The 24,604-nt window shown below is 47.4% G+C and overlaps 1 protein-coding gene across 1 annotated transcript; it reads right to left on the bottom strand.

Annotated features, from left to right (window-relative positions):
- Positions 1-165: 165 nt before the first annotated feature.
- On the bottom strand, positions 166-19,115 carry LOC143147462 (putative chitinase 10). Its single transcript, XM_076312705.1, has 28 exons — positions 19,095-19,115; positions 18,603-18,903; positions 17,991-18,275; positions 17,601-17,654; positions 16,886-17,511; positions 16,125-16,310; positions 15,842-15,986; positions 15,390-15,752; positions 14,352-14,842; positions 13,584-14,001; positions 12,729-13,071; positions 12,216-12,457; positions 10,776-11,122; positions 10,207-10,545; positions 9,950-10,118; positions 9,408-9,619; positions 8,993-9,329; positions 8,302-8,706; positions 7,494-7,829; positions 7,205-7,416; positions 6,844-7,122; positions 6,099-6,284; positions 4,906-5,194; positions 4,213-4,568; positions 2,846-3,274; positions 1,958-2,440; positions 1,316-1,441; positions 166-1,245 (listed from the first exon to the last, which is right to left on the bottom strand). Exons 1-28 carry the CDS (start codon positions 19,113-19,115, stop codon positions 1,087-1,089), a joined length of 8,139 nt encoding a protein of 2,712 aa, XP_076168820.1. The 3' UTR covers positions 166-1,086.
- Positions 19,116-24,604: the final 5,489 nt, after the last annotated feature.

The raw sequence follows: 24,604 nt of genomic DNA, 5'->3' as shown, positions 1-24,604 counted from the left end.
ACGAAGAAATACATACATGGATACATATTAGACACATGTATCGGGTGAGCCGTCCACCTTTATTAAGAAATAAATCGTTTATCAGGATTACTTTTTATTCTTCCGTTATATCGTGCGCGTGCGTGCGTGCGTGCGTGCGTGCGTGCGTGCGTGCGTGCGTGCGTGCGTGCGTGCGTGTGTGCCTGCCTGCCTGCCTGCCTGCCTGCGTGTACGTGGATATTTACTCGTATGTTTGTAGCTACAGGAGTAACAGGAAAATGACGCGGATAATTTACCGTTTCCTTTTTGCAGTCTTGTGTTGTATTTATAGTTTGTATATTCGTAAAGTACAGACGTTCCATCAAATTTGCGCGTATAACGAACCATGTACATAGATGCATTCACGAGATCGATGAAGACGTTTTGCCGTGGGTCGCGATGAAAAGTTTCCATCCTTTTCTCTTAGCGCGAGAGGAACTCTGTTGCACGTCACCCGGAAGAGTTGTCGATTATTCATAAAAAATATTCCATTGCGTGGTATGCTCGATACGTTCGGTACGTAATGTGCGATACAAGTCGTCGTTTGTGTTTCCTTTTGAGATGAACTCGAAGTACGCTATTTACGTAATCGGCAACTGTATCACGATGAATAGAGCTATTGTACAATATTTTATCTCGCGATTCGGCATTTATAGATTTCTCGCGACAAGATCCTTCGTTGAAATATAGTATATTCGTTCGTTTTCTCGCGTTCGAGCACTGGACTCGAATTACGGTACCTGTACGTAAATTCAAGTACGAAAGGGGAAACAGTTTTAAACGAGAAATGGTTAGAAAATGGAACCCGTCGAACCGTATTACGTACGTACTTGCATTTGCGTAATCGAAAGCGAGACTTGGAGGCGATAGTCGTTTTTACGGGTACGTTGAAATTTTCAAAAGTGTTCGACTAATGGCGCAAACAGGGTTTATACATCGGCGGGATACTTTCTCGAGCCATCTTCCTCGAGGTTTACCGAGATTCGTGAAAATGGAACGCCGCAACAGTCATCGAGAATTGTCGTCCGCGAACCATTCACGTATTTCATCGAGGCACGAATGTCTCTCTCAAGTATAGTCCATCCTAGGATCTCGTGTTCCTCTTATTCCTTGATTCAGCGCCGACAATATGGGATACTTGCCGTTACCGCAACGATCATTGAAGTCGTCCAAATCCAAAGACCACATCATCGCGCCGCCCAAATTTAAATCGCTTATAAATTCAGCCTGATAAAAGTACACGAATCCTCGATTAATAATCGCGCGCTTCAACACGCGGAAATAAATCGATAATTACCTTCTGCAATACGCTGGATGCATCATCGTAACTGATCCATTGATCGCCCTTGGTAGCGTAAGGCCCAACCAAACCCCCCGGGTCTTTGGTCACAGACCATCCGTTGTTCTTCGCGTTATCGCATATCTAGAAGATTGGAAATATTCTTTTACATCGGGCAGATTGATCTTTAAGGTACAATAATTCCAGCTTTCGAGACTCAACTCTTATCATAATTGCTACGATTTGGCGAAACTTTTGCTGCAATTTTACCGAAGAGACCGATATACGGTTAAATATTGCCGATGAAGTAACATTTTCACAAAATGTGTATCCACGGGTTTGAAAAAATTCGAGAAGCATAATCAAGAGGGAGGATTCGTTGCTCTCACGTGGCAATAACTTTACGGTTTATTATTGGTGTATTCTGCACCCACCGGAAATTTATCTGTCAATTTTCTCAATAAAGAAAACTCGGGGCACGGATTATCGTCCGATTGAACAAAGATACACCGGGTCGAAACAAAAATATTGGTAACGGTGTTGGTTGGTTGGCTACCATAGGTACATTTTCTGTGAGAATGTACCTTTTTTTCCGTCGTTGTGCTTGATTCGCGGTGTCGTAGGAACGGAAAATATTCGTTTATCGATAAATCTGCGCACCTCGTAATAAGCAAGAATCCCAGGTGATTTCGTCGATTCTCCTGGACGACCGGGCCCGGATACTCGCACGTTAAAACCCGGGGTCGTTTCCTTTGGCTGCGGTTTCTTCGATAACGTGAAACTTTGCCCGTAAGCCGGTACAGCCATCACGAGCTTGTTGGCTGGCACACCTTGTTCCAACCAATATGTCATCGAGAAGTTTGCGGTCAAACGATTCGTTCCTTTTTCGTTTGGATTGCGATAAAGCGGTGCAATGTGCCCGGTGTTGCCTTCCCACGAGCCATGATAGTCGTAGCTCATCACGCCGATCCAGTCCAAGTGTTTCACCAATGCGGGAATATCGTAAGCCAGGTCGATCACGTCCTTACTCGCTGAAACAGCGGCCGAGAGCAGGAAACGTTTCGGTTGAAACGCTGCGTTCAGTTCCTTCAGCAAGAGCGCGAAGGCTTCTCGATCGCTCGGTGGTCCGCGGTTGCAGTCAATCTGCAAGTCACTCGATTTCAAAGTCTTTTACCGCGCGTAAAGTCGGACACTTTTTTTCGAGCAACATTTTCCGTTTCGTTGAAATTTATACAGATTCTTACTTTTTGGAAAATATCGCGAACTTTCTTTCGACGAGTCGTTGTTCTTGAATCGGCGATCGGCCGAGAACGAACACACACGGAAGACGGAAATGTTTCGCGACAATATAGTTGTTTATCGACGGTGTAAGCGTCCGAACGTAAGTTCGTTCTCTCGTTCGCTCGTCGATTCAACGGGTAGAATTTATCGAAAAAAAGAATTCGAGTTTGAAGTATTTAAAATTCGAGTATATAAAAGAAAATCGAAAAAGCGTTCGACCCGACGCGGAACGATCTTCGCGCGTTGCGTACGTAAGTATCTATTTACCTGCCAGCACACCGGATACTCCCAAATGAGATCCAGACCGTCGAATCCGTGGTTCTCGATGTATCGAGTGACGTGACGCGCGAATTTTTGTCGTTCGACCGAGCTGTGCGCAATTCTGCTATATTTGTCCCCTTTGGACTCTTCCCAGCCTCCCAGACCCAGTAGAACTTTTAGTCCTGTTCGGTTTTTAATTTCCGTTATCTTATCGAGAAATTGTTTTTGTCTGCTACCCTGAGGATTTTGTATCGTTAATCGTTCCGGATCCAACGTGGCGAGACCGTAAACAATATGGGTGCACAACTCCGGCTCGATATCTTCCGGCGAAAATTGTCCCGCCCTTGGTCGTTTCTCTGCCCATTTCATCAGATAACAAATCACTTTCTTTCCGTCATTTTCTTTGGCGGCGATCAGAGGCAGGAATTCGTTCGACTGAGAATTGAAATGTATCATCGACACGTATTCTTTTATATTTGCGTACTGGGTTGCACATTGTATCGAATATCGAAACAATTGTCAAGGATAATAAATAATAAGAATAATTATTGATAGTCCTACTTCGGGACTAATTACTCGTATCGATATCGATTGAAAAATCTTTTTCCACTTTGGAAGTTTCGTTATCGAGTTATACGAGCAGGTAATAAGTGATTAACCTTTTTGCGCGTGTAAATGCTTAGGCACGTGTTTCGCTATTTCTCGTAGGGTGTACGACTGCGCGATCACGTGCACTCGCTTGCACTCGCTCGTGTCTCTGTGAGTGTAACGACGCGTATCGAAATTCGCATCGGTAGGCAAAACCGATCGTATTTCGGAACAGTCGAAACGACTTTTACCGGTGGATATTTAATCGCCCCGTTTAGAAATATAAGTTATCCGTACAAGGATATCTGCTTGCTACTAAGAAAAATAGTAGTTAAGTATATATATATATATATATATATATATATATATATATATCGGATTGAGGAGAAGAACAGTCACAAAAGAAAACATTTACACATTTGTATACAAAAGAAAATTATAGTCAAGAACGTTGAAAAGCAAATGTTAGTTTTAAATGTGTAGTATAAAAATGTGCAAGAATGATTGTCATTTTTCAATACTATTTCGCACTTACGATATTGTAGTATCGTAAATTATGGGATAAATGAACGAGTTGAGTGTCAGCTGTGCGCGCGCGAGTGAAAGAGAGAGAGAGAGGGAGAGAGTGCGTGTGTGTCGCAAATTGACAAATTGATCTCCTTCGTTGAGAAGATTCACGCCTTCGAAGATGGCGGTTCGAAAAGTACTGTTTTAATGTATCTTGTGACGTAATGCGAAACGAATAATACTTGGGTATTAGATTCGTAGTAATTTCTGGTACTCACCTGCCGCTGGGACTCCTTACATTTGGTATTCTCCGGCCAGTCGCAGCGATCCTCGTTCCAATAAAGACCAGATGGACAGGAGTGCTCGGTGAGTCTGCCGAAATTGCACAAAAAGTATTTGGAGCAATCCTTTTTGTGCGGAACGAATAAGCGGCCGTGGCAATCTTCCGGAGGAGTTATCGCTGGTGGCAGAACGGCCTCTATTTCAACGGTGTCGTCGATATCCGGGTCCGAGTCCGTGGACGACGAGGTTGGCGGTAAGTAAGTTGGCCGAGGAGAAGTCGTAGGTTCCCAACCGGGTCGTTCGGAAGTAGTTGACTCCGCGTTGGATTCAGCGACATCGATCGTCGTGAATTCTGATTCAAAGACGTTAACGGATTTATTTTCGATACACTATAGCGCGTTAATACAGTTTGGGTGACGGTCGGTTCGATAATATATTTTCGTGATTAAATTTCAAGCGACAATTTTCATACCGGGTTCAAGAAACGGAATCATCCTTCGTCTCGACTCGTAGCCGGTACGAGCGACTGCGATCGAGAGCGAGATCCTTATTAACCTCGATTCGAAATCGAAATCGCCACTTACCTCCGTTTTCGAGCGAATCCCGAGGTCCCGATTTCGTAACGCGAAAGTTTCGATACTATTTCGCGTCTTTCTCGTTAATCTTCGAGATCTACGTCGAATATTTACCGGACGTTACTGTACACAGTGGGCCATCGGGATAATTTCTCAGGACTCTGTTCATAGTTCTCAAAAGAGGACTCGGTTCGCAGTCGCATCTGTTCTTGAAATCGTCCAAATCGAGAGCCCACACCATACCACCGGCTAGACCGATGTCCTTTATTAACTCTGCTTTGAGCTTTATCTGCTTCGTGTCGTCGAAGCTGACCCATTGGTCACCCTTGTAGGCGTACGGGCCGATGCGCCTGTCTTTGTCCTGGACCACGGTCCAGCCTTTCTTCAGGGTTCTCTCGCATATCTGTGTCGAGCGAAAAACCGTAGAAAATTATAGGACGCACGCATATCGAAAGATACAATATGATAAAAGAGGTACAATTGAAATTATTTAAATTATAGCGCAACTTTTCCAATACTGAAATTTCGTTGAAAAAACCGAAACCGAAATCGAAACCGAAATTAATACCGGTATTTTTCTAATTTACATTTATCTAATATAATTTTTGCGAAACTCCTTGAAACGTGTATACTATACTACAAGTAATGCAAGTGTAACGTTATGGATACGTACATATACGAATATAATATAGTATGTACAAAGTTTCTACAAATTATACGGAAGAAATGGGACTCGAAGAACAAATGGTAACGATGTGCAACGATTTCCGCTTGTAAATTGCAACGTCTACCATTTTTTTATGTTTCTTCGGTACCAGCTGTCGGCAACTGTGTAAAGAAAAGTCAGCTTATCGTTGGTTGGTTCGCTCGGTGCTAATAGAAACGAAAATTTGTATATTTTTCATTGAATCTTTACGAGATTATTATCAGTGAGTTGGCAATACGATTCGATATGGACTATTTTTAATTATGGGTAAAACGAGACGCTTTCGAATTGCGCGAATAGACGCGTACGTTCAAAGAAGGTGGCGTTTCGACTCATTTTTATCGTGAAAACCCATCTTGTCCATCCTTTGGTAACACTTTTATAAAGATACGACGAAAAATGGAAATTACAATTCCCACTTAATGGGAAATACCCTCGCAGATCGGTATCTGAATACTTGTATTCTGCGAGGGTATTAAACTATTTCGATTTCCCTACCGCAGCCGGTAAATATCGGTATCGTACCGGTATAAATTGTTTGCGTTGGGAAACGCAAACGAGTGCATGAAAATTGTACACGAATCGAGAAAGTGGCGCTTACTTCGTAATACGATAAGAAACCTCTGGCTCTGGTCGCTTCTCCAGCTTCACCCCCGCCGTAAGTTGGCGCGTTCAGTCCTCTCGAACTTCTTTCCGCCAAGGAGAAGGATTGCCCGTACAAGGGTGCACCCATTACGAGTTTATTCGCCGGAGCGCCCTTTTCCATCCAGTAATGAATGGAGAAATTCTATAAAACGAAAACGTATAGTATGCAAAAGTAGCGCGTATTCGAACGGCATGGGAAACTTGCGCGAGCGTTTAACCTTCTCGGTACGGAGTGTCGGGTCGTACAGCGACCTCATTGGCCGAGACGTCGACCGGCAAACGCGTTTCCTACGCAATGTCTCCGTGATTTTTCCTCGTCGATCAAAGTCGATCGAGCAGATCGAAATAAAATCACGAGATTCTGGCAGTTTTGCGAGAGTTTCGCCAATTCCACGAACGCGGATCGATACGAGAGAATACGCAAGAAAGAATTTACTATTTATCGTAAACAAGATTAGAGGAAAACGGTTTATCTCGTAGACGTTGATTTTCTACGTTGAACGCGTACAATCTCGCGTTACTTTTTTTCACACTTTTCGTGTTTCGAAGTTTCCTCGATCGTCGGATCAACGATACACGCGTACGTATCTCTGACCAGAGTGACGCGTCGATACCAGCGAATCGTTGACATTTTCGTCGCGCGACGAGCAATTAATTTATCGTTTTGTAGAAGGTTATTTATGAGGTACGACAACACGTACCGCGTTGAAAGTCGGTTCCCAATCGTTGGGCAAAGGATAGAGAGGCGCCACGTGACCAGTTCTCTTGTCCCATTGTCCGTGATAATCGTACGTCATAACGGATATCCAATCTAAATATTTTGCCAAAACGGGGACATCGTAGCCTTCGTCGATGACGCGTTTGCTCGGTGAAACCGCTGCGGACAACAGCAAACCTTTCGGTTGAAACTCGTCGCTCAACTCTTTCACCAAATTGGCGAAACCTTCTTTGTCCACGGCCGGTCCCTTGTTGCAATCGACCTGATTTCGAAATTACGAACGTTGCGGACAAACGTCGATCATTTGAGACGAATGAAAACGAATGAAAACGTATCGTTGGTACCTGCCAGCACACTGGATACTCCCAATCCAAATCCAAACCCTCGAAATCGTACTTTTCGATGAACTGTACGACGTTTTCTATGAATCTACGTCTCGCGGAGGGCGAGTTCACCAAACGACTGTACTTGTCGCCGGCGGAATCGTTCCAACCTCCGATGGCCATCAACACCTTTATTCCCTTGGACTTTAACGCTGCTATTCTCTCGTAGAATTCTGAAAACAATTGCACGGTACAACGTACGTAGAAGAGAAAACGAAACCCGTTAAAACGAATCGATTCGTCTATTTACTATTGTCTATGTCGGCCCACGGATCGTGAGATTTGATCGTCAATTGCGATCCGTCCAACACAGCGAAGCCGTAAAGGACGTGTGTGCACAAATCGACGTCTACGTCCTCCGGCAGGAATTTCCCTCCCTCTTGTCGATACCAGGCCCAATTGGTGAAATAACATATCACTTTGAATTCGTCGTCGTCGTCGTCGTCGTCGTCGTCGGTCGAGTCCTGATCTTGCGGGGTCGATGACGGTAGAGGTGACACGGATGCCGCGGTAACGGTAACGGGTGTCGTTGTTACCGAATTCTGCTGTTCCTCCGTTTCCTCGTCGCCAGTCGGTGGACTCGCCGCTGTGGATAACGCGTTAAAAATGTTCGAAATCGTCTTTCGTGGAAAGGAGAAACGATCGAGAAAAAGAGAGACCGATGAGAAAGCGAATCAAGATCAACGACAACTCCCGCTTTCGAGTAACGATTCTTCCGTCGGCTCAACGAATCGTTGGTCGGTCGATCGACGAAAATAAAAATGAAAATGCGTACGTACCGTATGTATCCATCGACGATACTTGTAATGCGTATAAAATGAAAGGTATTAGCGGTCGATACACCGATACGCGAGCGAGTCGTTCGGTTGAGAACGTTTCGGTTACCGAGAACTACGACTCTACCGTTTCTCTCGATCTTGACGCGTATCGCGTTTATTTTTCCGGTCGAGTCGAAGGTCACGAATCCGGACCAAAATCGGTACCCGATCGCGATGTATGTCGAATATTGTTAGCGGAAAGTAGGAATTACGGTAGACAAGTTCGAAAAGGAGCGTTACGTTCGTTGTTTTCGTCCGGAGCCTCGGACAGTATCCTCTGAAGGGTGTGCATCAAAGGGTGAGGGCCGTCTCCGCACCGTCCGCGGAAATCGTCGAGATCCAAGGCCCAAACCATTCCACCGGCCAAGTCCATGTCTCGGACGAATTGCGCTTTTCGTTCGATCGTTTCGGCATCGTCGAAGCTGACCCATTGGTTGCCCTTGTAAGCGTACGGGCCCATTCTGCGCTCCGGATCTCGAACGACGGTCCAGCCGTGTTTCCGTATTCTGTCGCAAATTTCGTAATAGGCCAAGAATCCGGCCGCTCTCGTGAATTCCCCGGCTTGTCCGGCGCTGGCGGGTGCGTTCAATTCCGTGCCCGCGCTCGGATCGTTTATCGAAAACGATTGGCCGTACAGTGGCATTCCTGTCGTCGAAAGAAGCGTCGATTTGTCGAAAAAGAGTACGGGTGAACGAGCGTGTGAAAAGTGTCGCTGCATCGAATTCGAGGAGCTCGAAACGTACACATTGCGTATATATGTACTATATACGTATGAACGATTTGTCGCGCGGTAGAAAAGAGGAAATAAAATTAAAAGTGAAATTCGCGACAAATTTGTTCGTCGTTGGCTCTACAACGTTGGCTCGCTTTTTACGCGCTCGTTTGGTAGTAGTTGCTACAACTGTGGGCTGCCTGGGAAGAAAATAAATACCCATGACGATGTTTCGGCGCGGGGCGCCCTTCGCGATCCAGTAATTGATCGAATAATTCGCGTTGAAGTAAGAGTAGTCGTCTTCCGGGTGATAATAGAGGGGGGCCACGTGGCCGGTTTTCTTGTCCCATTGGCCGTGGAAATCGTAAGTCATCACCGCGATCCAATCCAAGTACTTGGCCAAGGCTGGAACGTCGTAACCCTTGTCGATTACTTTCTTGCTGGGCGAGACCGCGGCGGAGAGCAACAGTCCTTTCGGTTTTAGCGCGTTGCTCAGTTCGCGGAGCAAATTCGCGAAACCTTCTTTGTCCGAGGTTGGTCCCTTGTTGCAATCGACCTGTCGCGACAACGAACGATATTCGTTCTCAGACCCTCTGTGCGAAAAGTATCTACACCCGATACAAAGTCCACTCACTTGCCAGCAGACAGGATACTCCCAGTCCAAATCCAGCCCGTCGAACTCGTACTTCTCGAGGAATTGGACAGCGTGAGCGATAAATTTCTTCCGGGCTGCAGGGTTGTTCACCAGACGACTGTATTTGTCCCCGGCGGAATCGTTCCAGCCGCCCAGCGCGAGTAACACTTTCGTTCCCCGTTTCTTGTAAGCGACAACGCGTTCGTAGAAACCTGTGCGAAACGAATCGAATTTAACCGAATCGGCTTCGATTTAAACGATATTTTTTACACCCGCAACGCGATCGTCGCCAAGCGTATCTTTTGTGTGTTTCTTTCTTTCTAAAGTTTACCCGGGCGATCGTTAAGATTTTCATCGTACGCGAGTATACTATTATGGACACGGAAAAGGAATCTCGCGCGGTGTGTCCGATTGGGTCCGTTGGTCGGAAAGTGGCCGCGCGATTGGACTACTCGCGACTCGAGATCGAACCTCTGAAACTACGATACTTGTCCAACGGTGAGATTTACTGTAATTATTACGTTTTTATCGCGACTACGCACGGTTATCGTAATCGGCCCACGAATCGTGGGCCTTGACGGTGAGCTCCGAATAATCCAAGACGGCGAATCCGTAGACGATGTGGGTGCACAAAGTGTGATCGATATTTTCGGGGATGTATCGACCGATGCCTCTTCGATACCAGGCCCAATTCGTGAAGTAACAGACCACCTGATTCGACAAATACGAAATTATCGTTAAAAGAGACGGATCTTTCCCTGAAAGATCGCCACGAGCGCGCGAACGTAGACGACTTTACCTTGTAGTATCCGGAGAGCGGAGATACTTTGTCGGGATTGATGTCAACCGAGGCTAAGGTGGTGGTCGTGGCTCGAGTGGTACTCGGTTCCCAAGTGTTCGCGCTGGTCGAGGAACTCGGCTGGTCGATCGGTCTGTTACTGGATGGCGAGGAATCTTCGACTTCGACCTCGGTCGAATCGTCCTGGCAATTGGCACGAGCCGGCCAATCGCATATTCGAGTTCGTTTGTTGAAGTGCAATCCTGGAGCGCAACGAAACACTTCGTGACGACCCCACAGGCAGGCTTGATAACTCTCGCAGTCTCCCGGGACGCTCGAGTAACTCCCGGGTACGCACGACTGAAAGAAACAACCAACGATCAACAACTGTATCGACCGTTTTGATATCGATCTCGACCACTGGCTTTCGAACGCGGGCTCGATTTCTATCGAGACAATTTTCTTAGCGGCAAACGAGGACGCTGGAAGCACAATATTGAAATTGCGCGACGACAAGACGGACCGAACGAATCGAGACGATTGGGTATAAATGCGAATGTTGTAGATGCAACGCGTAAATCGTTACTCACGCTGTACTTGGAGTCCGTTTGGTCCGATGCGACCAGAGAGGCGCTTTTCTTCGGTTTTTCGACGCAGGGGTTTTTAAAGGCCCAATCGCACATACTCCTCTCGTTGTTCCAGTTCAATCCTGGCCCGCACTGCTGCGGGACGAGATTCCCGTTCACGCAGACCAGGAAATTGGTGCACGAGTCCGGGTAGGCGTAGTACTGTCCGTGCTCGCAACTCTTCTCCGGTCTCGCGTTGGGTCTCTCCGAGACGATCGGTTTCTGGGTGGTCGAACGTTGAGGGGTGGTTCGCGAAGTGGAGAACTCGGCCGATACGGTAACGGTCCATGGTGGTCTCTGCGTCCCGGAATCTGGTCGAAGGAAAGATCACGCTTTACCACGAATTTTACTCGAAACTGGACGATGGTTTGTACATCGATGTACTTGCACGTGTATTGTACCGTCGAGAGATTTTGTACGCTCGCGGTGAGGTAGAATCGATCGCGATCGAAAGCGATATTGCCCAAAGGAAGAGGAAAGACGGTATCATGGCTCCGAGTAGACGCGAACGGAACGACGCGCGAGAGCTTTTCCGAGGGAAGAGAAACGAAGAACGACGGTACCGTGACAACGTTTGATCGTCTCGCGCGAACCGAACGACTCGCCGAGGGAAGATGCTGCGAGACCTTTGCCCGAAGCCGGCGCGTCGTTGCAAAACCAGCGGAAAAATCTGCGCAGGTGTAACCGCGCAACCATTGTAAACAGGTTTGCGTTATTACCGACGAACATTTCTTGACACGTGTCGCAAGAAATTACGCGCAATCGTAAATCGCGCAATTCGACGCACACCTTCGTCGAGATTCGGACCTAATCCGATCGATCGATTACAGTAACGGTTCCACTTTCGTTTTTACACCGGATTCGCGTTAGCGGAATTGTCCGTACCACTGTTTCGGAATACACAAGTGCGCGGAGATCGTTTTTCATCGATGAAATATAATATTTCTTCTATTTTTTCTATCGCATCGAATTTAATCATCGTTGCGTTCGGGACGCGTTCCGGTTGCTAAGTTAGACGAGACCTTTTCGAAACATCCCCGAACGGATTGTTGGGTTTTTCGTAAATGCGCGTTCGATGTCCACAAGTTCGTTAATAAAATTAGTAAACATGGCCGAGTCCTCGAAAGTTTGACCGGAGATATCTATCGCGTAGGAAAAGTCCGGTAAATATCGATTCCCTTTGAAAGGTACCCGCGAATTTAGCACGATCTGCGATAGCAGAATTGCCGGTGACGACAGTGCGTGAGTCTTTTTCCGAGAAATAAATAAGTATTCGCGTCGACAAATGCTCCGTTCCGTTCGTTCCGTTCGTTCCGTTCGTTCCGTTCGTTCCGTTCGTTCCGTAGCCCGAGAAAAAAATTTCTTCGACGGACGCACCCGGTCGATAACAATAGGCAACCTTACCGGTATCCGTTTGACATTTTGCAGCGGACGGCCAGTCGCAGATTCCTCGTCTCGCGTCCCAGTGCAGCCCCGGTGCGCATTGTTCGCGTTTTAATTCACCTAATACGCATCGAAAGTAGTTGCTGCAGTTTGCGGGATCTGCTAGGTATGCGCCACTCGTGCAGAACGTTCCAGGTTTCGTTGAATCCGGTGGCCTTTTCGTAGCTTCCGTGGTCGCGACGGTTGGCTTCTCACCGAGTGGTCTACAATTTTTATTTTTATTTTTCACCATCGAAAAGATGTATCTCCTTTGCATTGAATCGTGTCTCGAAAATTGCTACGCTCGATAGATCGGCAAAGCTTTCCTTTCCCTGCAGGTTTATTCGGTAAGTCGACTCGTGAACAATTATACGTTACAGTTTGAGTTAGGTCTGGGTTAGGTTACCTCACCGATCCATCGATAGTACCTGCTCTCGTAGTTTCGTTACGACACGGTGGATAAATATAACAAGTCTCTCGGAAAAAGAGTCGTACTTGGAGGTCCAGGTCCAGGAAGGGCTGCTGGCCGTTGATTGGGTCCATGGAAACGCGGTGGTGGTCCGGGTGGTCGTATCCGGTGGTTTGCTCGACGTTGCGGTCCAACTCCAGCTCGGCCATGTTGTTCCTTGGGTAGTCGAGGTCGGTTTCTGAGACCAGGTGGGCCACGTTGTTCCATGATTCGTGGTGCTCGGTTTCGCCGTGGTCGGTTTCGTCATCGCCACGGTGGGTCGCGGGGTGTCCTCCACGGCGTCGCTGTGCGTCGTCAACGTCGGAGGTTGCGGGGTGACCGGTTCCGGCGGACCTTGACAATCCTCGGTAGCTTTGGTCTTTAAACGTCCTGTCGAAAAAGTAACCACGATTCCCAACGAAAATACAATTTATCGGCTCAACGACTCGCGTTGTTCAACGAAACGGAGAAATCTTATTTTTCGTCGCGCGTCGTACTACTATATATGTACCGAATACGTGTATCCGTACGTATAGTATACAGGGAAAGCTAACGATCGAATAACGCTCGCGAACGAATTAATCGTTTCGATCGACTATCGACGAGAGCGAATATTGGTCGTCGTTACGACAAATCGGAATCGTACGAGTAGCGAAACGTAGGTTATTGTTTCGATTTCGATTCGTTTCGATGCGGGAAAAACAATACAAGGGTATTGTTGTGCCCTTGACGCGTTCAAGATGTTTTCAGGGTGATCGAAAAGGTATCGATCGACCCGTCGATAAGTTTACGGTGCATTCCGCTACTTTTTCTTCCACGAAGTAATTTTCCGACTATTTTTCCGTATCGTTGTTCTCGCGCGTAGGATTAAAGACTTCGATCCGATGAGTACATTTACCGACCTAGTGCACGATTTATGGTCTTGAGCAGGGGAAACGATTCCGAGCAACACCGATTCGAGAAATCGTCCAAGTCCACGGTCCACATCGTGACACCGCCGTAACCGCTTTGCAGTATGTGTTGTCCCTTCGCGTAAATGCTCTCTTTGTTGTCGTAACCCACCCACTGGTCCTTGAAGTGAACGCTCGGTCCCGGTCCGTGTTTCCATCCCTTGTTCTTGAATCTGTCGCAAATCTCGTAATACGCGAGCATGCCGGGCTGTTTGGTGAACTCTCCCGAATTTCCGGGTCCCGTTGCCGGATCGCCGAGGCCGGTCAGATCCTCGCTGGACAATCGGTACGCTTGGCCGTAAAGAGGTATACCCACCAACAGTTTCGATCTTTTCGCGCCGAGTCGAACGAGATACTCCATCGTCGAATTCTGAAGAAAATGGCAACGATACGTGTTTCGGCACTGAGTACGAGGACAACCTTCCAACTACCGAAGACATCGATTTGCAATTTTTACGGCACGGCGATCCTTGGCTTCGATCGGAGAACGAGGTGTACCGATTTTCGTCGGATGGATGAGCTTTCCCGTTGAAAATTGCTGGAAACAGGACCTCGATACCGGAAGGGTAATCGGATTCGTGTCTCGGTTAACGCGCGATGAAAAATAATGGAAGAAACGGATCGTGTTTCGGCCGGTGCTCGTCGGGAGAAGCTCATCCATACACCGTTACGAAGATGCGTGAAAATTTTACGGAAAATTCTACCCATTCCGAGACTTACGACATTGTAATATGGATTGGTGTCTAGAGAAGTTCCAAACAGAGGCGACAAATGCCCCGTCCTCGGCTCCCAAGCGCCGTGATAATCGTACGTCATGACCGACGCAAAGTCCACCGTTTGCGAGATCTCGCGCACTTCGTACGCCCTGTCGATTACTTCTTTGTACCCCGATAGAGCGACCGCTAGCGTGAGCCTCGGTTCCTGCCGATCGAACTCCTTTTTCAGTTCCTGCGCCAGCTTGGTGAAATTCGGCTTGTCGGAATCGGGACCTTTTCTGCAATCGCTCTGCCAACACTTTGGATAGTTCCATTCCAACGACAGCCCGTGAAAGTTGTGTTTCCGTAGATAGTTGATCGCGGCCGCGACGAATTTACGACGCGCGGCACCGCTGCTTATCAATCGAGAGTACTTGTCGCCGGTGCTGTCCGTCCAACCACCGACGGCCAATAGTATCCTCGGTCCTTTGATCGACGTTATTCGTTCGTAAAGGTCTGAAAGAATTTTCACCCTGTCATCGACCGATCCTCGAACCGTGCTCGAGAGTTGCCAGTTTTTCGTACTCGTCGGGGAAGAAACATTTTTCAGAACGTGGAACTCGGTCGAAACGATCGCGCGCTCTTGTTCTTCGATTTCAACAACGTACGACGCAATATAGTAATGTTCAAAGTCGCGCGAAATGAGAAACGAAGCACGAAACGAGGACAAGGACCTCTTGCACGTTGGCCGTTCGTTTCGACTCCAAAGAAGATGCCGATTGTTCGTTTCGTTTCCGATCTCGGGTGGCGTTATCGCGTCGTACTCGTGCGCCTATACGTACCTACGTACGTATACTATAAACGTGCGTCTCTGTCCGGAAAATGGAGAAAGATCGCGGCTACGACGATGAACCGGTAGTTTGAGCGTCATTACAAACGTTATCGTACAACGAGAATTACTTTTCAAACGAGTATCGACGAACCGACCATTCTCGACGTTGGTTGTCGTTTGATTAGATTCGCGGGCTGTCCGCGATGGTAGGAGGAAATGGATGACAATTACTGTGTTCTATGTCCGCCCAGGGATCGAACGGTTGAAGGAGCAACGTCTCCGGATTCAAACCAGCGAAGGCGTAAATCACATCGGTGCACAAACGCGGATCCAGACGTTCGGGAACGAACGATCCGTTTTCTTTGCGATACAGGGACCACGACGTCACGTAGCAAACCACTCGTGGCCCTTTGTTGTCCTCGGAGATCTCCAAATGCTGGGGTAGCTGCGTCTCGCGCAAGTCCATCGGGTCGCTGTGATCTTCGATTCGATCGGTTTCCCCGGGTTTGCAAACGTGGGGAGCCGCGTTTACGCAACGGGCGTCGAGGGAGCTGAAAAATCGTCCGTATCCGCAGTGACCGTGGTACCGAGTGCCTAACGAAACACGAGTTCAAGGTAATCGTCGATCGGTAATTAATTTCGATTCGATCGAAACACCGATATGTTCCCGATGCGTGCGCTACCTTCGTGACAGGAATAGTATCCGGAACAGTTGTCCGGATCGCCAAAGAGACCGTCGATGGAACATTTCGTCAGCCGCGTTTCGTCGTAAACTCCTATCGATTCGGTCGCGGCGTTCAACATGGGCCAAGGGTTCCCGCAAATGCCCTGAAAGTACAGAACATACGTACACGTGTATTCGCATTAATTTCACGTACTTTCAAAAACGATTCGAATAACGGATATCGAACGAAAGATAGTAGATTCACAAAGACGTCAGTTTGAAAGTTTTCGCGTCGCGCTTACCTGAAAATCGTCCAAATCCAAAGACCATAAGGAAACTCCGCCCAATCCGATCGATCGAACGTACGCCACTTTGATCTTCACCGCCAGAGGATCCTCGTAACCGATCCATTGATCTCCGCGTTTTATGTACGGTCCCTCCTCGTCCCTGCCGGAGATCCATTGTCCATCTTCCAGTTTCTCGCAGATCTTGAACGAAACAACGACGGAAAAATTAAACGCGCGATTCTCGTAACCAAATGAGCGAACACGGGATCTTTCCGCGTAAGTGGAAGCGATCGCTTTTCGCGTCCAGCGTCCAGCGTCCAGCGTCCAGCGTCCAGCGTCCAGCGTCCAGCGTCCAGCGTCCAGCGTCCAGCGTCCAGCGACTGCGCGTGAAATCAGAAACGGTTCGCGAGTCGCGAAAATTAAGAGCGTTCGTTTATCGTAACCGTTCGTTCACCTGTCCGTTTATCGCTCTCGTCCGGATGGATGGATCGATCGATCGATCGATCCGATCGAAACCGATCTTTTCGGGTCGGGAAGAGACTGGTAACGGTTACGCGACGTTTCTCATCGTACGAGCGCATTGTTTACTATATTCGTCGACACGTGAGCGAAAGGGCTTTGCGAATCGTTGTTTTCGAAACACGTAAGGTTGCCAGAAGAACTCGAAAGCGTTTACAAATATTGGCGTTTACGCGTCGATGAATAGGCTCGCGTCGGCGATACCCCGGGCAACCGAAATCGTTTTATTCGTATATAATTTACTTGTTGATAGTTACTTCGTAATAAGCCAGCCTGCCGTTAATTTGTTTAGCATAAACGTCCTCGGTTCCTGGCCCGACGATGGGCGCGCCGGCATCGGTGAAGTTACCGGACTTGAGCGTGTACCCCTGACCGAAGATCGGCAAACCGAGAACGATCTTCGATCTATGCTCGCGCGGGACCCGATCGATCCATTTGTTCGTTGCTCGGGCAACGTACTTGAACGGTGCTGGATGAAGCGCCAATTTCTCCCTTCGGAACGGCGGACTCTCCCGCCACGCTCGCAACAAGAGCAAATCGGCGAGGGCGGTGATCTCTCGATCCACCGGATCCTCGGGTCTCTGGGCCACCGCTAGAATGTACCGACGATCGCGATCTGCGTCGAACGATCTCCGGAGGGTCTCGAGCAGCAGCTTCAAATCGTTGGAGTGCTCCGGGGAGCTCTCCCAGTCGATCTCAACACCGTCGAAATCGTGTTCCTTGAGGAAGCTCGAAATCGACTTGGCCAGCGTCTCGCAACGAAGGGTGCAACGATTCTTCGTCGCCTCGATGAACAGTTTGCCTCTGTTGGGAGGTGCGATCGACACCAGCACTCGCAACGCCGGATCCCTCGACCGGTGTCCCGTTACCGCCTTGTATCCACCTGTTCGAATTGTTCGAATACATTAACGGTACCGACAATTTCGCATTAGCTTCGTACGTTCGCATCGATAAACGCGTCGTTCGTTTTACCCTTGATCTCGTCGTACTCGGGATCCCTCGAAACGACGATCGGTCTCTCCGGATCTGGAAATCGAAAAGCCGCGTTACCGAGTTCCGGATCGATTTCGATTCGAACGCTCGAACATTTGGAACGCTACGAATACCTCGATATCGATCTCGTTTCATTTTCTCGCGCGTACCACGACAAAACGGTCCTGTCTTGCGTGTAACGTAAAATCGTTGGAGATTGCGCTCTTCCAACGAAACGAACGAACGAACGAACGTTCCAACACTTTGATACTTTGATACCCAACGGATATATCGATACTCGAACATTTCGAGTTTATTCGTAGCGTTCGAACGGCTATCGTGTATTCGAACGATCGAATGTATCGCGTCGAGCGATATCGCGGTCGGTACCCAATGTGGCCGCTGTGTACACGAGATGAGTGCATTTGTGGTCCGGCACCGACTGAGGGAACAAGGAGAACGGCTCTGTCCTGTGGACCGCGCTCGAGTCCAAATGGCACACTACTTTCGGATCGAGGATTTGCTGCGTTCTCGTAAGGGTCGGCGGAGCGAGAGGTTCGATCCAGATGGACTCGTGGTCGAAGCTGCCGAAGAAGGGAGGGCTCTCCCGATGTTCCACCGCATCCCTCAATGGCACCCGTCCCTCGGGTCTGTGTATGCGCTCGTTATCGGTCACTCGTCGAACTCGATTCGATCGAAAGCGTCGAGTCGTTCCGTAAACCGTGCCGAACGATTTGCGTTTCGCGATCGGGAAATTACGGTGAATGGATAACGCTCTCGAGAGAATAAGTGCATCGTTTCGAAGCCCGATAACGCCGGATTCTATTTTTTTTTTTTTGTTTCTTTTTAAAACACCGTGCAGCGAAGCGATCGAGGTAACATATTTACGGAACGACTCGACAATATTTTACCGAAGAGTAAACACAGACTCTCGAATATCCTGATATTGCAGAGCCAAATTGCCACCACCGCCACCGCCACCGCCACCGCCACCGCCACCGCCGTGAGAATCGATCGCGTTCGAGGGTAACGCCTCGACCGCGTCGCGCAGAGGGTATCTTCGCGATCCGTATTCTTCGTGAGTGACGGGATCCTCTATAGAATTGTCGATCAACGGCGGGCTCTCGACCGCGCCCCGTTGAAACGCGGGAACACCGATGATCTTTGCGTCCACTTCCGTTTCTCTTCCGCTCGAATCCCGATAGAACGGCGGTGGTAATCCATGGACCGATATCCGATAAGACGGTCCTCCCGCGGTTGACAGTCCCGCCGGAATCAGAACCAGAACGATCCAAAGAATCATCTGCGCAAATAAGAATACGTTCGAAGGTTACAAAATTGGACAAAGATTCCCGCGTGGCGCGAAAGGTAACGCAATAAGGGTCGAACTACAAAGGAAAACGCGAGAAGAGAGAGAGAGAGGAGGGGACAAAGAGGACAGGATAGAAAGGAGAGAAAGGAGAGAAGGGCTTTTTAACCGTTTTGGCTCCTTGCGAAGTCGTTAATGCCGTACATTTTTCACTAAAACGATGCTAGCTTTCAAGTCGATCGTCGATAGTGTGGTAACGCGCGAGAACGAAAGGAATTGCGCGTGGTCCGGAGAAAATCTCAAGTGTTTGGAACAGACGAGCGAGTAAAGTGTCTTCGAAGCGCGAAAGGCTCGCAATTGAGATGGGACATTTTAGGCGAACGTGACCAGATACGCGGAGTGAGAGAGATTAAAGATTAGAATGAAAGGGAACGAATGCGTGTGAGAATACAAGGTGCGAGAGAAGAACGTTTAGGGGCAGTCGTTGTTCCACGCATATATCCTAAAACTTTATTCACCTTTGTTTGGTAACCATCGATATAGATAAATTCCTAGGATAGCGTTTCGAAGCGATTCGCGTTTTCGCGAGCCTCGTATGTTGCGCGTAGACTCTCTAAATCTATCTCCGGTGACGAGATTGCGATCCGAGGAGACCGACCGATTAGGCTATCGTGAAAGCTCGTAGTTTAGCTAGCGAGTAAAATTCGCTATCGTTGGAAAAAAGCTAGATCACGGAAGGATGGCAAGGATCGAACCGGATCCAGGAGCGTCGGTCGAGTCGTCGAGCTATCCGAGTGGGTATTCGCATCGTACGTAAGAGATACGTACGGCTACGTATCGGAGAGTCCACCGGCCACGGATCGCCGAGTTCCGTCATATAGTATTCCCAACGATCTCAATTAAAGTCGACAACGAATCGTTCCGACAAATATAAATGTTCGACACGGAATTAAGCGCCGGCGGGTGTTAAGTACACCCGGTGATTAATTTTCTGGTACCAGCCGCGCAGCCCGGTCCCGTCCGAGCGCATCGCGCCGATTCACGTGCGCGGCTCCGTATGCGTGCATGCGCGCGGCCCACCAAACCTGTCCTGCACTCGAAACACGCGTGCACCGAGACCGGAAAAGAAAAATATAGAACAAGGTGTGCTCGGCATGACAAGAACTTCAGCCTGCGGTAATTGGGCTTGGCCAACTTCGATCATAATAACGACCAGTTGCTCCCTAGTCGTTTGAAATACGATCGACGTTGCTCGAGAAACGGAACTTCCGAAATCTCTTTTTTACTATAGATCGCCGCTCTTTGGAACGATACTCCGGAGAGGTCGTGGCAAACTGTACAAAATTTGACAACGTCCTACGACCGTAAATTATCTCTTTGCCGAAACGACATTTTTCGATAGCCCGATCGATATTTCGGTGAACCCCTACGAACCCACTTACGTACGTAGAAGGTACACGGAAGGATCGTTCGTCCAAAGAGGGAACCAAAATCGATCCAGAATCTCGAATGCTTCCATATTTTAATCGACTTTTGAGGAAGAGAAAGAAAATGTTTTCATTTTGGCTTCGCGGAGGATCATTCGATGGATAAACTAAACCAGTTTAACGCTCTTTTCGATTGTTCTCCATTGGATCAAGTGGTTTCGAATCGAGAAAATCGTTCAACTGTATTACGAAAGATACAGGTGCCTACTAATTTTCATACCGCTCCAATTACTCCTTCGTAGAAGAAACGTATCTCAATTATCAGGCCCGGAGTATGGTTCGAGAAACTTGGAACGTCTTTAACGTAATTTACAAATCCGACACGATCGTTTACAAATTCGTTGTGAAAATTTAACACAGTCTCCGCAAGTTTAATATTTATTATAACGCGATTGTTGCATACCGATTGGTCTCTTCGTCGAGCGTGTTTCGACGAAGCCGAGTCTCGAGGATCTTTTTCGAAGCTTATTCCTACCGCGGGTAGGAGCTATCGACGAACCTGGTTGCGACGTTTCTTTTGTCGCAAAGTAAACTATAAGCGTACCCAGGAGAATCCAGGAGAGAGTGGTTAAAAAGTCATCCCGAACGACTATTTCCTTTTACGCGCAAACACGAGATTTCCGTGGAATTTGTTGAAAACCTGGCGGGCTAATGAAGGGGATCGGTAACTTTTACGACACGGGGGACAAATCGATCGCGAAAACAAAATTTATGCGAACGCCGGCGCGCTGATTCACTCGAGGACAAAGACGAACACGGCCGGGGAGTGCTTAAATCCTCGCAGTGGCGTTTGGGCATTAAAAATGCGACTCTCGTCCGATGGAAGTGACCGACACGACAAAGGACAACGTTCGCCGGACTCGTCCGCGGTCATTTCTTCCGACGCGACGGCAGTTCAAACATCAATGACGATGCAACGGCGCCGTTACGCTCGCCTTTGTACCGCGAGAAACTTACAAAGAATGCCCCTGAGCGATGTTTACGATACAAGAGGAATTCGTATTTTCGCGTTCACAAATTTCGCGTTTTCAATTGCGCCATCGTGCGAGACCGATGCCACTCGCATTTCTACTTACACGTAAAAAGAAATCCGTCGACCACTTTGCGCGAGAGAATTTTTATTCCATTTACTCTTCCCCGAATAAACTTTACTCCTGCGTTACCGACTTGGATGAAAATCTATTGGCCGACGAGATACGAAATCTCGACCGATATCGAAACGATCTTCTTTGAAAAATTCTAATCGCTGAATCTGAAATCCATCCAGGGGCATTCCCCCGGAGACTCTCCGATGTACGTTCCTTCGCGAGGCGGATGTCGTATATCGGCGAATTAATTCCGGCGAATAAAACCGACACGAAACGAGGCATTTATCTTGGGGTTCGAGTTAACGAGAATCGGCGTAACGGCTGCTTAATATGCTTGCTGGGCGTTGCGTTCTCTTTTATTTTCGTATCTTAAATATGTTCCAATCGTAATAAATCTTGAGCGTGCGAGCGAACGCGCTTGCGAACGCGCTTGCGAACGCGCTTGCGCCCGCGCGCACGTGACCAACTACGCGACCCGGGAAACAAATTTCGAGAATTGGTTTACTTCGCGAACAACCGGCACCTGTAATTAAATCCGTTTCGATCGATCGATCGATCGATCGATCGAAACCAGATGGAAGCTGTATTATATATCAATTAGTTACGGTACAGGAGGCTCTCGAGGAAAACTACTTTGTCTCCTCGGAAACTGGTCTTGTTTCGTGATCGTGAAATCGATACGTTTGCGCTACGAAAAATTTTACCAAAAATGGCTCCGATTTTCCCTAAGCGGGGGAATAATGATTAATTAATCGTAATATTTAACCGATATCTATTTGGACAATTGAGTGGGCTCGATAGACCCGTTTTTCTTTACATTTTCATTTAGAAAGTTATTTCTCTCCCTATTGTTGTATCGCTTATTTCTATCGCAAATATAAATATATCGAGCCCGAAAGCAATCGATCGCGTAACAGTTCGATTATTATTTCGAGGGAATTACGATAATATTGTATTGTATTCGTGACGACAAACATTTGCAATGAATATACGTTCAAATGCAAAGACGCGACTAAAAAGAAACTTTGATTGCACGGTAACGTAAATGGTATATAGTATGGCACGTGGAATTGAAAAGTTCTACGCAATGAATTTCTTTATTTACCATTGAACCCATAAATTCGTGTCAAATGTTTTAGGAATGTTACGTATGTATTTGTAACTACTTTCATTAGATATCTACGCATTCTTCCCTCTATTATAATAAATCGATCGAAGATATTCTACACTTTTGTAAAGAAATCCTCCAAGGGACGGTATTTTTACCGGCAAAATCGGAGAAACGATTAATATTTAACTAAATTAGAATCTTATTCACCTGTATTGCGTATTCCTCGAGGATGGCGCGAAATTTGAAAACTCGTCCAAGGAAATACTATAAAAGTAACGAGAAACGTCGCCGCGTACCTATTGTCAACGGTATTGTGTACAAGAAAACCGAACAAAGGATTCAATTTTCCGATAAGAGCAAACATTGATATCGATAAGAGAAATGATCAAAATTGTTTTCAAGTACCGCCTAGAATTGGAGAGAGTTGCCTCTAAACGGAATTCAGATTCAATGACCAAATTTTCTATCGCACAAACGAACGATCGATCGTTACAATGGAAAAAAAAAACGGATTCTTCTCGCGTTACGAGCATCGGTTGTACAAGGAGAATCGGGAGGATGGTGAAAATGTTAAGAACGATAAAAATGGGAATAAATGGAATAAATGGAATAAATGGAAAAAATGGTAAAAATGATAACTGGACGAACCTTGCCGCGTTCTCCAGAAGTGCGTGTCCGGGTTGCCGTGGTCGCGGAGGAGAAGTCGTTGTATATCCGCGAAGCGTAAATGGCACCCGATTGTGCTGCACTGACCGATGATTGAGAAGCCCCGATCGGCCCCCTCCGAACACACTCCACCTCCTACGAGCAAGAACGTCCGCGATGAATTTTTAAAAAGCACACACCACCCGCCTCGCGGGGAGGGCTAACTTGCATGAATCTGGTATTCCGAACGCGCGAGGACGCCCATATATACCTACTCCATCGCCCGGGGACCCCTCGACCCGCACCCTACGGACCCTGTCTCCAACGTCCTTGACCACGAGGAACGCAACGGTGTATGTACACCAATTCTCTCGAGAGTCGGATACACCTCGTGGCGATACGACGTTTAGCGTATCTTTTGTGTGCGTGATCCTGCACCCGTGCACCTGGGGACGTTCCACGCGATCTCTAATCCCGATACCCTTCTATCGGCCAGTCCCCCGTCGCGCGCCCCGTTTCCACGAGCAATTAAACGTTTTAGCGAACGAGTCCGGGTCGGTCGAATGTAATCTAACCGAAATACCGCATTACCCTACCGACTCGTTATTCACATCCGTTGAACATCCGAAAGTGGAGGTTTCATCGCTTTTTACACGGAATTTCAACGCACTTTGAATATCTATCGACCTTTGGTAACAATCATCGGTATCGGTATCGTCTTCCGTCGTTTTATCCTCTTTCAAGGGTGCTGCCTTTTTGTTCCTCCACGAGGAAAATACGAATCACGACGAAGTTTATCTTTCTTCTTTCTTCCTTTCATCTTTTATCAGCCGTTTGTTCTTTTATGCGTGTACAGTCTGTTTAGCGTACCCCTTCGTTTACATATTCGTACACGTACGTATACGTTCAATGGATTACAACGAAGCCTAATGGAAACGAATAATACCTCTTGGAAAATACAATTTCGTTGAATCGAATTTATTGGATAAAATTCGAATAGTCGGCTCGTTCAAGTTTATTCGTAACATCCAAATATCGATAAAATATTCGAATATTAAATTATTCCTAGGGTCTCGACCCAATTATAAAGCATCGTCCGTATAAAGCAGACTATGGTTATGCGATCGACAACCACCCGTCTCATTTTCTACGTATCGAACGATACTTTGATAAGTATAACACAACGTAATTACCGCGACTCTTTACTTGGCTTCCATTGTTATTGTCATTGTACGCGCACTTTATATTTCTCCCGCGACAAAGGGTCTTTTACCCAAAGATAACGATAAACAATTATTATTATTATTATTATTATTATTATTATTATTATTATTATTATTATTATTATGTGTAATGTATTTTTC

The sequence above is a fragment of the Ptiloglossa arizonensis genome, chromosome 5 (genome assembly GCF_051014685.1).
Source record: "Ptiloglossa arizonensis isolate GNS036 chromosome 5, iyPtiAriz1_principal, whole genome shotgun sequence".
Lineage (NCBI taxonomy): Eukaryota > Metazoa > Arthropoda > Insecta > Hymenoptera > Colletidae > Ptiloglossa > Ptiloglossa arizonensis.
Note: the sequence above shows the minus strand (reverse complement) of the source record. Positions and strands in the feature narration are given on the sequence as shown.

Excerpts from the sequence above, each read along its gene's own strand:
- LOC143147462 (XM_076312705.1), bottom strand. The coding sequence starts at position 19,115 with ATGTACGGCATTAACGACTTC. Across the intron at positions 17,655-17,990 it reads GTACACAGCGGCCACATTGG|ATCCGGAGAGACCGATCGTC; the intron begins GTACCGACCGCG and ends TTCGATTTCCAG. Across the intron at positions 15,987-16,124 it reads TGGATTTGGACGATTTTCAG|GGCATTTGCGGGAACCCTTG; the intron begins GTAAGCGCGACG and ends CTGTACTTTCAG.